At 44.9% G+C, this 16,719-nt stretch overlaps 1 protein-coding gene across 4 annotated transcripts in view; it reads left to right on the top strand.

Annotated features, from left to right (window-relative positions):
* FNIP2 (folliculin interacting protein 2) overlaps positions 1 to 16,719 on the top strand; it is a 129,489-nt gene that overhangs the window by 25,263 nt on the left and 87,507 nt on the right. Inside the window, exon 1 of one of the 4 annotated variants that reach the window (XM_055550642.1) lies at positions 12,642 to 13,393. The exons of 2 other annotated variants lie outside the window; for them this stretch is intronic. In XM_055550642.1, the coding sequence (XP_055406617.1) occupies positions 13,233 to 13,393 (161 nt within the window). In that variant the 5' untranslated portion in view covers positions 12,642 to 13,232. Of the gene's footprint in view, positions 1 to 12,641; positions 13,394 to 16,719 lie in introns of those variants that run through there. One more of the 4 variants, XM_055550640.1, reaches the window with a different exon arrangement.

The raw sequence follows: 16,719 nt of genomic DNA, 5'->3' as shown, positions 1-16,719 counted from the left end.
GCCTAGCTCCACAAGTAAAATGCAAAAGAAACCAAAGTGTTGCTGTTCACATTCTCAAGTTGGAAGTTCGTAGCCAATGTTAATATCCTGATGCATGGGAGGAGGAGAGAGTAATACCTGACTCTAACAGGTAAAGCATTACAACCTGAAGACTGTTTATCACAAAATGCAGATCCAAGGTTACTTGTGTAAGCACCACTTGCCTCTGTGTTCCTGATGGGGACTGTGCACTGCCGGAGCCTCTTGTCCTGCACCGTGACTGTTACCTGTGTGAGATGCGGGGGCTGTGGTTCACGGTGCAGCTGAGGGTTGGTTGTAGCAAGGTTGTGGGTGAAATTCTGAGCTGCTGGAAACAGATAGCCTCTTTCAGGGGCACTATCACTGAGTCTGTCCTGTCTTCCTGTGTGGTTGTTGAAGTATCCTTAGGAAAAGGGTTCTTATGGGGAGCATTTACAGGATAGATGGTCCTTGGTTTGGGTCCTAAAAGCTTTTGCTGGATTTGACTCTGTTAGGAGGGGCGGTCTGTGTAGTTGGAGGGACCTAGGAGGTGGAAAAGGACTTGATCCATGGAAGAAAGAATGGCTTATGTTCCCATCAAAGCTAATTAATCATAGATTTCATTTTCTAGCTGTTACACTAATTTGTTCTAGAGTTTATCGTTCCCAAGGGGTTCTACAGTGAGTTGCTTTGGAAGGCTTAATCGCCTGCAGCTTCCAGAGAATTGGCCCCGTTTAGGAAGGAGACTGACTTTCTTGGATAAAACTATGATTTACCAGATGTCATTGTGGCCACAGTTATTCATCTTTGCTTCATGTTGAATAATACAATCCAGTCATCCATGAACTTAGCTGCCCAGACAGGACAGTGAGTGCTCTTGGGCAGGCATGTAGAAAGTAGGACACCCACATCCACCTGAGCGGTGTGGCTTTTCAGGGGGCTTTCGCAGGCTCACAGTGAGCATCCTTAGCCACCTTCCTCAGAGTAGAATGAGTGTCAGCATCACCATTATTTCCAGCTAAGGAGACAAGCTCTGGAGAAGGCAATGGCACCCCACTGCAGTACTCTTGCCTGGAAAATCCCATGGGCAGAGGAGCCTAGTGGGCTGCAGTCCATGGGGTCGCGAAGAGTCGGACACGACTGAGCGACTTCACTTTCACTTTTCACTTTCATGCATTGGAGAAGGAAATGGCAATCCACTCCAGTGTTCTTGCCTGGAGGATCCCAGGGACGGGGGAGCCTGGTGGGATGCCGTCTATGGGGTCGCACAGAGTCGGACATGACTGAAGTGACTTATCTTACCTTAAGGAGACAAGCTCACAGAGTCATGTGGCCCAGAGTGATGAGGCCGCAGCTGAACACAGCCCTCTGCCCTGCAGATCTTACCTCATGAGATCGTCGGGCTGCCATGTCTCCTGGGTCCTGGTCCCCAGCTCATCATGAGGAGCTGACTCAGAGAAACGAGAGGCTGCTGAGTCAGAGCTGACAGCCTTTCTCCCGCTCTCTCCTCATAATTGACTTCTGTCGACTGCCAAGCAGCCCTCTTAGTCGGCAGCTGGTAGAACTCTCAGAGCACTTGAGGAGGCTTGTGCATGTAACTTGCCAGCGATCCAATTACGTGAGAAGTGTTTCGTTTTAGCTCTGTTACGGTATCGCTGTTTCATCTCCAGCCAACCAAACCAAAGAATCGGCAAGAAGCACCTTCTGTTACTAAGTTAACTCTTTTTAAAAAATATATTTCTGTATTTGACTGCGCTGGGTCTTAATGGCAGCACCTGGGATCTTTAATCTTCCTATGGCATGTGGGGTTTTTGGTTGCGGCATGAGAACTCTTAGTTGTGGCATGTGAGATCTAGTTCCCTGACAAGGGATCAAATGCGAGTCCCCGCATTGGGAGCCCATAGTCACTCAGGTAACTCTTAGCCTAACCTCTAGTAGGTTTCCTTGAATAACTCTCATGACCTTTATTTTGCACTGAATGTATATGTAACCAGCCAAGAATGAGTGGGATGCCGGTAAGAAAGCTGTTGCAATAGGCCAGGCAGACTCGGGGCTTGTACTCTGAGCAACCCAGCGTCTGCTTCAAAGCGTCAACAGAAAAGTTCAGCATTATGTTCAGATGGAAGGGAGAGGAACATAGATGCAAGTCCTTTCCTAGGTATTTTTTGAGACTTGTTTCTCTTGATTTACACAGTTTGGGTAAGAATTGCACCAGTTTTGACAGGGAGATGGGAGGGAGCCCTGAAAACTTTGTCCCGCAGAGCTGGTTTCAGTCAGACAGGTGGAGTGAGCCGCCGTGCTGGACAGGAATTCCTGCAGCTGCCCATATGCCCGGTCACATGCTTTGGGGGGAACGATTCTGAGCCAATGGCCCAACCCCTGGGCTCAGGCCTTTACCTCTTTCCCAATCCTGGGCTGCCGGCACTTTGCTCAGGCCCACACACCAGTGACAGCCTGACTCGAAATCAGAGTTAAACTTTACAAGTTGTGTAATCTTCGCTAATACGTTTCCAGCTTCTGGAAGTTTGCAAAGGAATAGCATGTGGTGGGTGTTGGGAAGTCATAGGGAAAAAGGATTGTAGATTGAGGTCTGATATTGGATCTAAAAAAAAGTTTTTAACTAAATTACTGGTTATCTAGCTGATTCCAGAAAGAAAGAAATCATTTCTCAGGGATGAAAAGACAAGCAGTACTCCTCCTTGCGGGTGGAGAGCCATCCCGGAGAGCCTTCCAACCTGGCATTAGTGCGTGTGCCCTGGCCACCTCTTCTCCTGGTAATGAAGCGGTTAGAGCCCCAGCCTTGCTATAACCCTCCTCCTGAGAGAAGACTTTTCACTTACTACCTTGGGGGTCTCCTGGAGTCTCGTCTCTCTTTTCCGTACTTTATGTTGTCAGCATCTTGTACTTGGTTAGGTGCATGGCCTTTGAATAACACTTCTTTTTAAAAAAGTGTCATCATCTTGGGGTGGCAAGGGGCGGGGGGAGTATACTTGTATGTATACTTGTGGCTGATTCACATTGTACAGCAGAAACCACAACATTGTAAAGGAATTAGCCTCCAATTAAAAAGAAATTAAAAAGAAATGAGCAAGGAACATTGGAAACAAGGCAGGAAAACGTTGAACTATTTGCAGGAGATGTTCTATATAATATAATTATATTCCAGAAGATATAGCCAATTGGAAATACCAATCCTAGTCTATTTATGAGAATGAACTGAAAGATTGTTCAGTTCTTTGCGACCCCGTGAATCGCAGCACGCCAGGCCTCCCTATCCATCACCAACTCCCGGAGTTCACCCAGACTCACGTCCATCGAGTCACTTTCATAAGATAAGAACACGAGAGGACAATGAAATCTAACAGCACTTGGAACAGAAATAGAAAATGCTTTAGAATAATTCCAAAAAATGTTCAGCAGAAAAATATATCTAGTTCCTGGGGACATCTTAATATTGTGAAAAAAACTAAACTATCAGTATTGTGAAACAAGTTAAACTATCAATTTGAGACTAACTCAAATAAAATGTCGATGATTTTGTTAAAAAAAATTCTCATTGTTAGGTGTGTTGTGTTGCTCCTGGGGACTAAGCTGAGTCTCCAAATAAAGGGAAATTGAGGGATCTTGATTTTAATTAAGATGTTTTAACAGAGTCTGTAGCTGCAGCTCTCTACTTTTGCTGGTTTGTGTAGATATTAATGATACCAATCACTGAAGGAAAAACTTTGTGAGGAACATAGCAGTCTATGTTAAAAAACACACAGGGTGCATACTTTGCTTTTCCTTCCAGCCGTCTGAAATTGTTTGGACTCTGACAATTTCCTTACCATAAAGCCTGCAGAATTGTTATAGAACAAAGAAGTCAAGTGGTCATCACTGGTTTGGCAGCAAGAATTTAAAAACAAGTCTCTTTACCCATGGTTTGTAAATAATGCATAGCTATTGAGATGGGAATACCAGACCACCTGATGTGCCTCTTGAGAAATTTGTATGCAGGTCAGGAAGCAACAGTTAGAACTGGACATGGAAAACAGACTGGTTCCAAATAGGAAAAGGAGTTCGTCAGGGCTGTATATTGTCACCCTGTTTATTTAACTTATATGCAGAGTACATCATGAGAAACGCTGGACTGGAAGAAACACAAACTGGAATCAAGATTGCCGGGAGAAATATCAATAACCTCAGATATGCAGATGACACCACCCTTATGGCAGAAAGTGAAGAGGAACTCAAAAGCCTCTTGATGAAAGTGAAAGTGGAGAGTGAAAAAGTTGGCTTAAAGCTCAACATTCAGAAAATGAAGATCATGGCATCCGGTCCCATCACTTCATGGGAAATAGATGGGGAAACAGTGGAAACAGTGTCAGATTTTATTTTGGGGGGCTCCAAAATGACTGCAGATGGTGACTGCAGCCATGAAATTAAAAGACGCTTCCTCCTTGGAAGGAAAGTTATGACCAACCTAGATAGCATATTCAAAAGCAGAGACATTACTTTGCCAACAAAGGTCCGTCTAGTCAAGGCTATGGTTTTTCCTGTGGTCATGTATGGATGTGAGAGTTGGACTGTGAAGAAGGCTGAGCGCCGAAGAATTGATGCTTTTGAACTGTGGTGTTGGAGAAGACTCTTGAGAGTCCCTTGGACTGCAAGGAGATCCAACCAGTCCATTCTGAAGGAGATCAGCCCTGGGATTTCTTTGGAGGGAATGATGCTAAAGCTGAAACTCCAGTACTTTGGCCACCTCATGCGAAGAGTTGACTCGTTGGAAAAGACTCTGATGCTGGGAGAGATTGGGGGCAAGAGGAGAAGGGGACGACAGAGGATGAGATGGCTGGACGGCATCACTGACTCTATGGACGTGAGTCTGAGTGAACTCCGGAAGTTGGTGATGGACAGGGAGGCCTGGCGTGCTGCGATTCATGGGGTCGCAAAGAGTCAGACACAACTGAGAGACTGATCTGATCTGATTGTCGAAGAGTAGAAAATAGAGAATTTTAAAAGGAAAAGCGTGTTAGTCCCGCTATGCAAAGACATTCTGATGTTCTTTCCTGTTCTTTTTTTCTACTTTTGGTTTTTGAAAAGCATACTACTTATCAAAGAGCATACACCATTTTGTATTGTATCCTATTATCTTTATTTAGCGTTATAGCATAAGAAGTTTTCTGTGTTTCACAGATTTCATGAAGACATGAGACATGTGTTCATTTTTTCAGCTGCTGAGAGCCTTTTATTGATTGGCTGATTTTTGGCTGTGCTGGGACCTCACTGCTGTGTGTGGGTTTTCTCTAGTTACTGTGAGTGGGGACTACTCTTCGTGGCAGTGTTTGGGCTTCTCATTGCAGTGGCTGCTGTTGTTGCGGAGCACAGGCTCTAGAGCATGGGCTTAGCTGCTTTGTGGCACGTGGGATCTTCCTGGATCAGGGATCGAACCAATGCTCCCTGCACTGGCAGGCAAATTCTTATCCACTAAACCACCAGGAAAGTCCTGAGAGCCTTTTCAGTGCCTCAGAGTCCCTGGAAACGGGATGAGTAGTAACCTGGATCATGATCAGGGCCACACATCACCATGAACTCTCAAGTAACTTTATCTGAATCTGAAAGCTCCATTCTCTCGCAGGTGCTTCCTCATTTTAAATCAAAGGAGTTGTATGGGTTGATTTTATTGTCTGTTTCACCTTACTTTGTATGGATGAAAAAGTCCCTCTGTGTAGGAGTCAGAGCCTCAGCTGGGCATAGTCAGGAGAGCAGGGCAGTTCATGGCAGGCAAGGGGACCCACGAGAGACCTGGCCACCATGGTGCACGGAACAAACCCCAGCCCCACCGAGGACAGAGTTAGTGAGAACCTGTATCTGTCGGTAGCCTCCGGTTGATCCTGGAGGAGAGACTTGGACTTGACTGATGAGCCAGTGACATCCAGCTGCCGCACCTCCTGCTCGTCCCTGGTCGGTCCTCGGGTGGAGTGATTGGTGTGGCTCACCTGTCACTGGCAGGGATGCCTCAAGTCCCGGCCCAGCCCGGACGCACTCCCCACGGCAAGCCTGGTCCCTCGGCCCATCTGTACTCCGTTCTTCCTGTCTGCTAGAGAGATCAGCGCTGCCCGCTCCATGACTGACAGAATGCTGCTACAGCTGTGCTTGCCACGTGGCAGCGTGAGACTGATAAGCCCGCAAGTCACCCCCCCCAGCGTGTGTCTGTGCTCTGCCGGCCTTCCTCAGCACAAGCTTGTCAGGTGGGCTTCTGTGGTGTTAGGGTGGGGCTGTGGGCTGACGCTGTCCCTCAAATGGCTGAGTGCTGAGGGACATGGTCTCCATCCTGCATCTGTCTTCAGAGCCTATTTCCCGAAAGCACACTGCCTCACTCCCTTACCTGAGTCCATGTCCTCTAGCCCAGCAGGCGCCTTCTTTTTTTCAAATTTGATTCTTTAATTAATTTTTTTTATTTAATGAAGTGTAGGTGATTTCCTGTGCTGTGAAGGTTTCAGGTGTACAGTGAAGTGATTCAGTTATACATACATATGTATATATTCATCTTCAGATTCTTTTCCTTTATAGATTATTGCAAAATATTGACTATAGCTGTCTGTGCTGTATGAAAGGTTCTTGTTGTTTATCTATTTTGTATATCATAGTGTGCTTCTATTAATCCCAGACTCTTAATCTATCCCTCCCCCATCCCTTTTCCCCTGTGGTAACCATAAGTGTATTTTCTGTATCTGTTAGTCCATCTCTGTTTCACAGATAAGTTCATTTTTGTCATATTTTAGATTTTACACATACACGATATCATATGATATTTGTCATTCTCTGACTCACTTCATTTAGTATGATAATCTCTAGGTCCATCCATGTTGCTGCAGTTGACATTATCTCATTTTTTACGGTTGAGTAGTATTCCATTGTATATATGTACCATATCTTCTTCATCCATTCATCTGTTGATGGACATTTAGGTTGCTTCCATATCTCAGCTATTGTGAATAGTGCTGTTATATACATTGGGGTGCATGCATCTCTTCAAATTAGAGTGATCTCTAGATGTATGCCCAGGAGTGGAATTGGTGGATCGTGTGGTGGTTCTGTCTTTAGTTTGTTCAGGATCCTCCATACTGTTCTCCATAGTGGCTGCAGCAATTTTTCATTCCCACTAACAGTGTAGGAGGTTTCCTTTTTCTCCACACCCTCTCCAGCATTTGTTATTTGTAGGCTTTTTATGATGGTCATTCTGACCAATGTGAGGTGATACCTCATTATAATTTTTATTTCCATTTCTCAATAATTAGCAATATGGAGCATCTTTTCATGAACCTGTTGGAGGCCTTTTTAAACAACTCCATGTTGAATGAGAATGTGCAGACAGAAAAGTGTACATGGTCTGCCTGCTGTGTGTTCACATTAGCAGTGCCTGGATCACGAAACAAAGTTTTCCAGCATTCTGTAACTTTTCTGATGTCTCCTGCTGGGGACCACCCTTTGAGAAGCCCTGATAGGAAGGCTTGCTCTTGGTCATTCCTGGGTGTGGGAAAGACATCAGGGAGGGAAGGAGTTACCCCATGGGAGGGGGGATCTGTGCTGTGGATCCGGAACCCCACCCCCTCCTCTCTGTTGATTCTTACTTTCTTTACATCAGGGTAGCATGACAAGGCAGAGGGAGATTCACTAAACAAGAGTCATGAGACTGGATTTCTGCGGGAGCTGCAGTAGACCTTCACTTTTTCTCTCTCCGAACCCATCTCTCAGCTGTGGTTTGAGTTGGTTTTTCGTTACACACAGTGATCACTGTATTTTGTTACCTGACGTGCATGCTGTTTAGGGATGTAGAAATGCATGAATACCCACCTGGAAACTTCCTGACCTTCGTTCTCCCAACTCTGAGTCAGGGATAGGGGTGGATCTGTCCTCAGCCGCCGCGTCCTATGGGTCAGAGGTGGCCCTGGCACGTTGTCCTGGGAGGACAGGAGGGAGGTCCTGGCCCTGGGCAGAAGGGCTTCAGTGGGGGTCTGGAGTACCAGGTACCTGCCTCGCATGGTCCACATGGATCTTCTGCTCTTTTCCTGGGTGGCTCAGTCCTGGGCTGTGAGGGTGGAAGTGGGTACATCTTACAGACTTGCACCAGGGGCCTCCCTTCTTCACACACATCCGTGGGTTCATGCCACCACTCCACTCCCCACTTCCTTCCAGTGGGTGGAGCTTCAAGAGGGCCGCGGGAGCCAGCTGGTGACCTCAGATCCTTCTCCCAGCGTGTGAGCATAGCTGGACCACGTGGGCAGATGGAGAGCTTGACTGCTAGAAGAGCCCATGATAAGTGGTCTCTTGTGTAGTACTTACAGTTGATGAGCAGGATGTCTTATCCAGTGTGGTGCTAGTGTTCAGTCACTGAGTTATTTCTGCCTCTTTATGACCCCATGGACTGCCTTACACCAGGCTTCCCTGTCCTTCACCATCTCCCAGAGTTTGCTCAAACTCATGTCCATTGGTCAGTGATGCCATCCAACCATCTCATTCTCTGTCATCCCTTTTTCCTCCTGCCTTCAGTCTTTCCCAGCATCAGGGCCTTTTCCAATGAGTCAGCTCTTCGCATCAGGTGGCCACCAAGTGTTAGAGCTTCAGCTTCATCATCAGTCCTTCCAATAAATGTTCAGAGTTGATTTCTTGTGGGATTGACTGGTTTGATATCCTTTCTGTCCAAGGGTCTCTCTAGGGTCTTCCCTAGCACCACAGGTCAAAAGCGTCAGTTCTTTGGCGCTCAGCCAGTGTGTTAACAAGTGGCTGTGGGGGAGCCCATAGAAGAGGATGCTCCCATTTCAGGAAAGAGAAGACAGAGGTCAAGGGAGGTGGGGCTGAGGTGGGGAACAGGATGCTGCCTCTCTCACCCGCTCCATCCACTGCTTGCATGGCTTGAAGAATGGGTGTGATGATATCATTATTACTTGTTTTTCCATTTACTGAAAAAATGTTAAAGCTCTTGTGTAAATGTAAGGCACTTGAGAGCCATAGACAGGCATTCCTTTTAAGCACAGTGGTGGTGGTTTTGATGTATACCCCTGCTTTATTACGTACGATCTGGTTTTAAACTGTGGAATTAGGGTTATTTGGGGGGAACAGAGAGAAAACATAAAATGTTAAAATACCATGAGTCATGTTGATTGTAGTGACCACAAGGTATTAAAACTTCTAAAAGACCTTGTGCTGTAGTAGATGAGAGAGAGGGAGAAAGAGGGTGTTTGGAGTTGAGCAGAAGTACCCTCTGCAGCACACTGAAAGAGGCCGATGGCTTGTTGTAGCAGATTCATGTCCTAGGTGTTTTTTTTTTTTGGGGGGGGGGTGGTTTGGGTAATATTTATTTACGTATTTATTTGGCTGCGCTGGGTCTTAGTTGTGGCACATGGGAACTTTTCTGCCTTTGGTTGCAGCAAGTAAACTCTTAGTTGTAGCATGTGGACATCCAGTTCCCTGACCAGGGATTGAACCTGGGCCCACTGCACTGGGAGTGCGGAATCTTAGCCACTGGACCAGCAGGGGGAGTCCCTCATGTCCTAGTTCTAAGTGAAGTGAACAATCAGTTGAGACAACTCACTACTGGGAGCGTGGAGTCTTAGCCACTGGACCAGTAGGGGGAGTCCCTCATGTCCTAGTTTTATTGTAAATATTCAGTGATATTAAGACAATGAAAAGGTCATATGTAAGATCTGCACAAAGTGAACGTCCAGACCCAGTTTTTTATCTTCAAAATTTCTGGTTAGGATCGTGAGATGCATACACTTCTGTATTGGAAAGAAGTTGTGTGTTAGTGTTAAAAGGGTGTTTTTAGAAAATCATGCAGAATTCAGGCCCAGAACATCTTCATGAGGAGGCTGGGATTCTCGTTGGGGAAGTGGTTCTCCAGTGGGTGGTTCCCAGGCCAGGAGTGGCTGCATCCTGGGAACTTGTGAGAATCACATTCCCAGTTTTTAGCGCAGAATTGGAACTGCTGAATCAGAAATGGGGTGGAGGTGGGGGGATGGTTGGCCCAGCCCTGGGTGTTTGTAAGCCTATGAAGTGTGAGCACCACCCTTCCAGGGAAGTGGAGGCTAAAAGCTGTGCTGACCAAATTTAGGGAGAAGCACTGACTATTGAAGACACAGCTCAAGTCTTGATAGAAACACAACAAGGGCCCATCTTGGTTGCTCCTCTCCCTCATCCTTGCATGTTAGTTACAGGCTGAGTGAGAGGTTAGAGTTTCTGTTGGAGGGAATTCTTTCCCAATGCAGTTCCTCTTTGTTTCATCCTTCATAGCCATGTTGTCATTTTCTTCTCTTAGTATTCTTGTCGTTTAAAAATGTTCGCATCATCCTTTGGATCGCGGATACATATGCATTGTTTTAATAGTGTTTGAAGCCTTGGGAAAATGTAAAATGTTGGAATGATTGAGCAGCTTAGCAGCTATCTGCTGGGAAGGTGTATATACAGAATACATAGTTTTGTAACTATGTATAACATATATATCATAAGACATAAAAAATGTGAAATATTGAAATGTGTCATTTATCAGTGCATTTTATGCATACTTATATAAGTATGTATCATAAAATATAACAAAAATATAAAATGTTTCATAAAAATCATAGAAACGTGCTTTATCAATATATGTCATAAAATGCATAAAATATAAGTAAAGGGTTTGTGTCCTTTCCTCAGGGCCTAGATAAATATCTTTGAGAGACTGAAGTTTTAAAAGTGAAATGTGTGTTTTTAATACATAAAAAGTGGGTTGTATTCCCTGCAGTGTTTGCTCTACGTATTTTATAAAATCTAGTTACTTGGGCTTTTTCAAGGCTCCACCCCATCAACGTAGGATGATGCTTTCATTTCCGCTGTGATTCTAGACAAGGTGAGCCAAGCCCCAGATGAGTTGAAGGCATTGACCTAGGGCCTTGCCCACGTCTCAGGTGGGCGCAGTGGTAAAAGGGGCTTCCTTCTGCCTCTGCTTGCTGGGACAGGTTGATGCTACACGGGTGCTCTCTGGTCCTCTTGTGAAGAAGAAAAAGTGATTTTCCAGACGGTTGAGAAGAAAAACAAAGAACCCCTGATCTCACTGCGGCCATGAACTTAAGCCTTGAGCGCAGAATGTGCGTGCCTTCCTGGAGAAGCGGATTCACTGTCTCCTAACCTGGCTCTGTCTTGGCGTTTGCGCCTGTGTCACAGCGGAGGTGGTCGCCACCGTAGATGCATTATAGTCTCTCTCTCTCAGAGGAGAGTGTGGTTAACATCTCTGTGGGTTTGCTGCAAAGGAACTTTAAAGTCACATACACAGTAAAGTCAAGTTAGCTGAGGCCCCTGCACGTGCAGTGTTAGACCTTGTCACATCGCAGAGTGGAATACACGTGGCTGCCGTATGTCAAGACACTTAAAGCCCTCTGAAGCCTGTCGATTAAAAATTAATCAATAGTTAATCTAAGAAAGAAATGGAAAATTTTATTCGAGCCAACCTGAGGATTATAACCTGGGATATGGCCTTTTAGAAAGCTCTAGCATCATCATCCTGTCAGTGGTCAGGGCACAGTTAGATGTGTTTTTGAGACAAATGGTTGAATGTCAGATGATGTGTTGATAGTTTGCACAACCCAGATCCACACATGCAGAGTTAGTTGAGGGTCATCCAGACCCCTCACGGGATTAGGAAGGAATGTCATCTCCTGAGGAGATCTGATTGGTGCAGACTCACCATGCACTGAAGGTGAGCAAGGAGGCCAACACAGGCAGAGGAGCATTTTTAAGTTTTTCTTGTCTCGCCATGAAGTATGAATTTTATTTCATCAAACTAAAGACCCAGCCAAGCTTTCATCAGATTTTAGAACTTTTAGTATTTTCTTCACCCTGATTTCAGGATGACAAGAGGAAAATGAATTGGGACAGTCCAGTTTTAGCGACCGATGCTTTTTATTTCTTCTAAAGAAAAATCTCATCCATAAATTCACAGTACTGTGGAAAAATATTGATGATAGAAAAATGTATATCATATAAAATATAAATGTGTATCGCATAAAATAACATAAGACATAAAAAATGTGAAATATGGAAATGTGTCATTTATCAGTGCATTTTATGCATACTTATATAAGTATGTATCATAAAATATAACAAAAATATAAAATGTTTCATAAAAATCATAGAAATATGCTATATCAATATATGTCATAAAATGCATAAAATATAAGTGTATATATCATGTAAAATATAGCACATAAAATATAACCTGAAAATATAAAATATGTATCATGAAATGTTGAAGTATGTGGTATGTTAACATATATCATAACTATATCATGTTGATATATAAAACCATAGTATTCTCATTTTACAAATGAAGTACATTCATGTCATAAGTAGAAACTGAACTGCCTTTGTTCTTGGATTCTGCTTGTTCAGGGCTCTTTCAGTTTGGATGTACTTAGGAATTAAGAATCCAGTGCAAGAGCTTTGGGTGTTTATGGCTTCACGGTCATTACTATTTTTCTTTCATAAATAAATTAAATTCGACATTGGTATTAAAGCCAGGATGTATCCCTTCCCTCACCCCACTTCTGCCTCTTTGCGTCAAGCCCTGCAGTGGGTTTGCTGAGGGCCGCCGTCTCTCACTTGCTCTGGGCAGGATTTTCAAGGTTGCAGAGTGAGACCTGTCAGCTGACACTTGCTCACAGGAGAGCCATTAAGAGGGTGGTGGCCAATGTCAGGACAACCTTGCAGCTGCAGGCGAGTCACTGGGTTTCACCCACAGCCATGTGAGCCGTGTGCGGAGATCTTGTGATCAATTAATTGGCTACTTCATAATCTCCGGCCGGGCTACTACGGAGTGAGTCAGTCCAAGCCACTCAGCCTGTTGAGAGTCTTGTCTTTTGTAACCAGAGCACAAACCCAGGAACAAAAGTAGGAAGTGGGGCTTGGACTTGTTGGATTCTAATTCTAATGGCTTTGCTGAGAGCCTGCTTTACAGAGTAAGGCATGCATCTGACTTCCTAAATCGAGGGGCTTCGTTTACGTAACAAGAGAATGTTCCTTTTTTTTTTTTTTTTTTTAAACTTCTGAAAGAGGAAATTAGAGGGTTGCTGCCAAGAAGCTTGTGTCACCTACCTCCTCTGTACAGGGAGTGCGGGTATCACAGGGACAGCCGATCACTGTGGAAACCCCTCCAGCCATAGGACCTTCCAAGTTCATGAGGACAGTCAGAACCACCTGGAAGAGGGCTGACCCGCCAGGAGATGTGCGGTTGCTCAGCCAGGACCACAGCCCAGCCAAGGGGCTGGCGGGACGCAGCCCAGGGTGTGAGTGATGGGCGGCTGCACAGGACGCTTTTCTGCACAAGGACTCGGAAGCATGCCATAGTCGGCAGGAGCCCTGATGCCCCGGAACTCAGCAACAGGTTTGAAACTTCTGTTCTGTCTCAAGGAAATTCTCACTGGGCACCGGGGAGGTAAATCATGGTGATCTGAAACTTGGGTTTGCAGACAGGCACAGGTGGTTGCTGGGTGTGCAGACAAGCTCTGTCCTTTACAGAAAAGGTACAGGATGGGTGTTTTCTAGCAGCTGTTTGGGTCCTGCTGCCCATGTGCTCCTGAATCTCCCTTTGCTCCTGTTGGAGCCACCAGGAAGCAGTGGGTGCCGCCTGTACCGGGGGAAAGCTTGAACAGTGCAATCTCAGGGCTCACTGGGAAAAGGCACAGCCCCAAAGGGCCAGCAGGTTGACAGACAGGGCCTGGATGCCTCACTTCTCTGGCTGGTGGACAGAAGGCTGGGCGTTTCTGGCTGGAGGTGAGGTGGTGAGGGAGAGTCCAGGCTTCCCCTTATGGAAAATCCTTTCCATGGGAAGGAAGATGTTAGGATGAACCAGTGTTTGTAATGCAGCCCATCAAAGAAATATGTATTATACTTGCTGTTTAATTGCTACTTAACTGTTTCATTCATTTTGGAAGAATTCACTAATTTTATTAGTGATAACTCTTAGTTGAAACATTAAGGAATTGTAGTGCATATCAGTGAAACAGAAAAATACTTTGGAAATTCCATTTCATTCCAAAATCATTCCTTAATTCAGTAAGGCCAGAAAAAAGTAAGCTCCGATTCTTATGATTAGTGTAAAAGTAAGTTTCTAAATCCACTTAAGTGTTGTTACTTTTTTCCTTATAGAATTTTTCTCAACATTAACATGGCTCATCAACTATTTACCCCATAAATATAGTTCTTGGTTGTTGACTAATAAATCAGGATATGATTTCTGTCATGTAAAAATCATGGTATTTCTTCAATGGAAACAATAAAACGGTACAGAGTTCACTGCAGGACAAGTGTCCATAGTTGGAAACCCCGTGCTGTCCACTCAGTATAGAGATGTGACTGTTCAGATGAGAATCTCACTATTACACCATCTGTGGTGTTTCCTATGTGGAAAGGATGGCTGAGTGACCGCAGAGCGTGGTGGATCCACACTTGGGTGTGGATCCAAATCCAATCCTGATCCCAGCTCTGCTGCCCAGAGGCTGTGTTAACCCTGGCTGGTCCCCTGCTTCTTGTGCATCTCATTCGCAACTGTTCAGATATGTAGCTGGTTTGGATTGCTTTTGAAATTCTCTCCTCCTCTAAGATTCTACAGGATAGCTTCGGGACATTCTGAATTCCTATTTTTGTTATTCAGACAATTCTTGATTCCCTGAATAGGTATGTGGAGCACCGGGGGTGGCACCCACAGGAGAAGATGACACTCAGGGCATCATCACCAATTCTTGCTGAACTTCTTAAATTTTCCTTATGAGCTTCTGCTTCTCACTCTCGGTGAATTTGCTCTTTTTCAGTAGGATTTTAATCATTACTTTTTAAAATGACACTTTAAACTTAACGAAACCTTTTCACGTGCCTTGTCTCCTTTCCTTATTTTAACTTCCTTTAGATTTACTTCTTAGGTGCCGAGATGGTTTTAGCTTCTGTACAGTGATGATGGATGATGTGTGTCATTTAGTTGGAATTCATCTCTGGTCACACCAATTGTCTTGGCCCCGTTTCCACTTTCTCTTACCCTTTTTTTGGTCTTGAAAAGGTGGCCGTTGTTTGCAGGATGATGCTTTTTCTTCCCCTGAATTTCTCTAGAAGTCGGGCTGGTCTTGGGGTGGAGTGAATTATTGATGGGAGCTTGTGCCCCAAGGATCTGGCTCCAAGTGCTCACGAGGTACCTGTGTGGCCAGGTCAGGTGGCAGCCAGCCAGGTGTGACTCCCAGTGCCCGCTTTGCTCTTGGGTATCTTAGATCAACAGTTTCAAGTGGTTGTCTTAGCTGAGCACACTGATAAGTAGTTTTCTTTCTTTCTTTTTCATTGCTCATGATTTTCCACTTAGTCAAAGGGGAAGAGACGGATTCCGTAAATGCAGTGGAAAGGTTCCAGGTACCTAACAGGGGCACCATGTGAACCTGGCGTGATGCAGGGCAGAAAGAAGCACTGGATCTCCCCACTGTGGTTCTTGTGGAATGAGAGGTTTCAGGACAGAAGTCGTCCCACCTAGACCTTTGCTTCCACTCTCTTTAACCTCTAGAATGTCAGAAATTGGATTTCAATATATTTCACAAAATTCCAGAGTCAGCACAAACCTGTAGAGTTTGATGAGGCTTCTTAAGTGGTTTGCCAATAAAACATTCCTTGCTGAAACTCAGTTCAAATCTAGGAACTGTGACCTGCTATGTGGGGCTTCAACTGCAATTGCTTCCAATCTGCTCTCTTAAAGATGCTAATAACTTGACTTTTCAAACTTTCCCAGCAAATTAAATTCATCCATGCTGCTGCTGCTGCTGCTAAGTCGCTTCAGTCGTGTCCGACTCTGTGCGACCCCATAGACGGCAGCCCACCAGGCACCCCCGTCCCTGGGATTCTCCAGGCAAGAACACTGGAGTGGGTTGCCATTTCCTTCTCCAATGCATGAAAGTGAAACGTGAAAGTGAAGTCACTCAGTCGCTTCTGACTCTTCGCAACCCCATGGACTGCAATCTACCAGGCTCCTCCGTCCATGGGATTTTCCAAGCAAGAGTTTATATGCAGAATCTGGGAGGACTTGCCTAGCTTTTCTTGTAAATCTTATAAATTGCTGTTTTTCTGGTGGCATGAGAAATTTTGATACAGCCTCGCCTTAAAAAGTGTGCCTCCAAATGGATAACCAACAAGGACCTACCGTATAGCACAGGGAACTCTCCTCAATGTTATGTGGTAGCCTGGATGGAAGGGGAGTTCCGGGGAGAATGGATACATGTTTATATATGGCTGAGTCCCTTGCTGGTCCACAAAACTATCACAAAATTGTTAGTCGGCTATACAATTCAAGATTAAAAGTTTAAAAAAAACCACAAAAACATGCCCCACACGTGGAGAGGAACTGAAACAGCCCTTCAGAGTCAACGGTGCTTGAAGTTTCACATCTTGGCATTTGTGTTCAGAGGAGATCCACTGCGGCTGCTTTAGAACCACCAGGAGGGAGGGAGAGAAGGAGTGACTATAGATCTCTGATATGTCTCAGATGAACCTATTTTATTAAGAAAGATAGAGCCTTCGCTTGCTTGTGGAAGATGCTTATGGAGAAAACAAGTACATAAACCAGAGTGTTTCTTCCCCAGTGCATGCTTCACGGAGATAAGCTAACCACAACCATACAAAGGTCTATGTTTAGAGTAGTTAGAGTTCCTGAAGGTTTTAGTAAAAGGCTTCTAAAGGGGA

This window comes from Bubalus kerabau, chromosome 16 (assembly GCF_029407905.1).
Source record: "Bubalus kerabau isolate K-KA32 ecotype Philippines breed swamp buffalo chromosome 16, PCC_UOA_SB_1v2, whole genome shotgun sequence".
NCBI lineage: Eukaryota > Metazoa > Chordata > Mammalia > Artiodactyla > Bovidae > Bubalus > Bubalus kerabau.
Note: the sequence above shows the minus strand (reverse complement) of the source record. Positions and strands in the feature narration are given on the sequence as shown.